Here is a 2,500-nt window from a genome sequence, read left to right as displayed (position 1 = left end):
GGGTTGTGTTTTGGGGAAGGAGGAGGATGAGATGTGTTGGAGAAGGGTTGCAGGCAGGCAGGCAGGCAGGCAAGTCACCCGATGCATGCAAAGGCGGTACCACCACGTGATCACACGAAAAGGAAGCGCGTAGACAGGGAGAGACGGGGAGAGGGAGAGGAAGAGGCACGTAAACAAAGAGAGACATCGACAAGTGTACATGTGCACACACATATGTACACACACACACACACACACACACACACACACACCTTGTCTACTGAGGTTGACGCGGCGAATGGCCATCAAGCGGCGATGGATGTGGGAGCGGCTCAGCCGACGGCGAACGCTGGTTGGACCTTCCATCCTGTTGTGTCCACGTGACTCACTCGCTCGACGTTTCCACCTGGCAACTCCTTCCACGTGTACTTCACCCCCAATCCAGTCCCTCTCACTCTAGCCAGTGCACGTGGGTCTATCGCGCACACACACGCACAAGCACACGCGCACGCACGCGTGGTGTCTGGGTTGGCTGCCTGCACGGGAGGCCTGTGTAGCCTGTGCTGTTGCTGTTGCTTCGCGTTATTGTGATGGCGTGGTTTGGTTGGTGTTGCGGCGTTGTTGTCAGCGTCGTCGTTGTTGTCGTGCGCAAAATCACACACACACACGCACACACACAAGACGAAGAAGACGACTCAGCAGACGTGTCCGTGCAAATTACCTGCTTGTGGTGAAGGAGTGAGTGTGAATGCGGGGAGGTGGTCACATCAGGCGCATCTCGTTAGTGACGGACAGACGGCCATGGCTCACGCTGCGCGTTGTGCCATGTGGCGCAAGGCCATCATGGAAGAGAAGCAGGAGCAGATACACGTGAGTTTGTTGAGTTGGTTGCGTGCATGTCGGTGTGCGCGCATGTTGGTATGCATGCATGTCGTTGTGCGCGTGTCGGTGTGCGCTCATCTCACACTCACTCCCACCCTCGCGCGCCCTGTCTCTTTATGTGCAGGAACGCCAAGCAAAGCTGGAAGACTTGCCCACGCACGAGCAGGAGAAGCAAGGGCTATGCCTTCGTCGACTGCAGGTCACTGCCCGAAAGCGTGACTTGGGCGGCAGGCACATCTTCACTATGACGTCCACGCGATCCACACCGTACGGGCCCTGCGTCTGGCCCTTGTGATGTGGGGGAAGAGGGGCCAGTGCTGCGTGTTAGCCAGCTTCTTGTTGAAAGGGGACGAGCGCCCCATCTCCTGCCAACGCGCCTTCCACTCTCACAGTACACACACACACACACACACACACACACACACACACACACACACACACACACACACGTACTGCAACAGGGAAGGCGGCACTGCACCGCTGCTCGCCACCCGCATCAGGTGCGATGTTGCTATGCCTTGTTTGCCTGCTTGCAGGGACATGTGTTTGGTGGCTGCTCAACTCACTGCTTGCCATCACACATCCGTGGCTGCATTGTCTTGGCAGCGTGGGCGACGTCGTTTCTGTCGGCACCCTGAAGGATGGCATGCGCGGCTTTGCCACCGGCGTCATCAACAAGATGTCAAGTGCGTGCGTGTGTGTGTGTGTGTGTGCGTGTGTGTATGTGCATGTGTGTGTGTGTGTGTGCGTGCGTGCGTGTGCACATGCGTGTGTTTGCGAGCACGAGCGAGTGAGCCAGAGAGAAAAGGGAGGCTGGTTCCACGCTTCACGTTCCCTAACGCTATCTTTCCGCTGAAAGGCATGCAGCTGCAGGTTGCGGTTGAGGAATCACAGGTGCACCACGACCAGCCGTGGGAGACAAACACGCTCGTCCTGCGCCAACTCAGCGATACCGTCACTTTTGGAAAGCTGCAGTGGTGCGTTTGGACGTGTGCACGTGCGTGTCTGCGTATGTGTGTTGTAGGTGTACCTGTGAGTCGATGCGCGCGTGCATGTGTGCTGTAGGTGTGCACGTGCGTGTGTGTGTGCACGCATACGTGTGTGCATGTATGTGTTCACTGTCCTGTGCGCATGCACATGCACCTTCTTCCACGTTTGCTTTCGGCACACACGCTCACACGATGCATGTGTGCTGTGCATTCGCAGGACCATTGACAAAGTGGAGAAGGGCGACGTGCAGTGCCCGCGCCTGATTCAGCTCTTGATGGAGGAATCTGTGCACCCACTGCCGGTACGATTGCATGTCATGCTCACGCGCCCCCCAGATACATAGGCGCACACACGCACACGAAGGGAGAGGCAGGAGCAGCCATACGCACACACACACACATACACACGCACACATACTCACACACACACACGCACACGCACACACACACACACACACGCACGCACGCACGCACACATACCCCCCCCCACACACACACACACACGCACACACACACACACACACACACACACAGCCATATCGAGCCCAAGAGAACCTGTGGAAATGGCAGGAATATCCAGTACTTTTGTTGTCGCTAAGCTTTCATCACAGTACCTTTTCCATAGGTCTTCTCTAAACTTTATCAATGGG

At 56.7% G+C, this 2,500-nt stretch overlaps 2 protein-coding genes across 2 annotated transcripts in view; one reads left to right on the top strand and one right to left on the bottom strand.

The window, feature by feature from the left end:
* Positions 1–621, bottom strand: part of PTSG_00017 (uncharacterized protein) — a 2,625-nt gene extending 2,004 nt beyond the window's left edge. The window contains exon 1 of the mRNA XM_004998516.1: positions 252–621. Within this exon, the coding sequence (XP_004998573.1) occupies positions 252–345 (94 nt within the window). The 5' untranslated portion in view covers positions 346–621. The remainder of the gene's footprint in view (positions 1–251) is intronic.
* Positions 622–636: 15 nt separating this feature from the next.
* PTSG_00016 (uncharacterized protein) overlaps positions 637–2,500 on the top strand; it is an 8,012-nt gene continuing 6,148 nt past the window's right edge. The window contains exons 1-6 of the mRNA XM_004998515.1: positions 637–849; positions 986–1,128; positions 1,323–1,361; positions 1,468–1,547; positions 1,721–1,838; positions 2,068–2,152. Of these exons, the coding sequence (XP_004998572.1) occupies positions 781–849; positions 986–1,128; positions 1,323–1,361; positions 1,468–1,547; positions 1,721–1,838; positions 2,068–2,152 (534 nt within the window). The 5' untranslated portion in view covers positions 637–780. The remainder of the gene's footprint in view (positions 850–985; positions 1,129–1,322; positions 1,362–1,467; positions 1,548–1,720; positions 1,839–2,067; positions 2,153–2,500) is intronic.

The sequence above is a fragment of the Salpingoeca rosetta genome (assembly GCF_000188695.1).
Source record: "Salpingoeca rosetta unplaced genomic scaffold supercont1.1, whole genome shotgun sequence".
Taxonomy (NCBI): domain Eukaryota; class Choanoflagellata; order Craspedida; family Salpingoecidae; genus Salpingoeca; species Salpingoeca rosetta.
The sequence above is the reverse complement of the archived record's forward strand: the minus strand, read 5'-3'. Positions and strand labels throughout refer to the sequence as shown.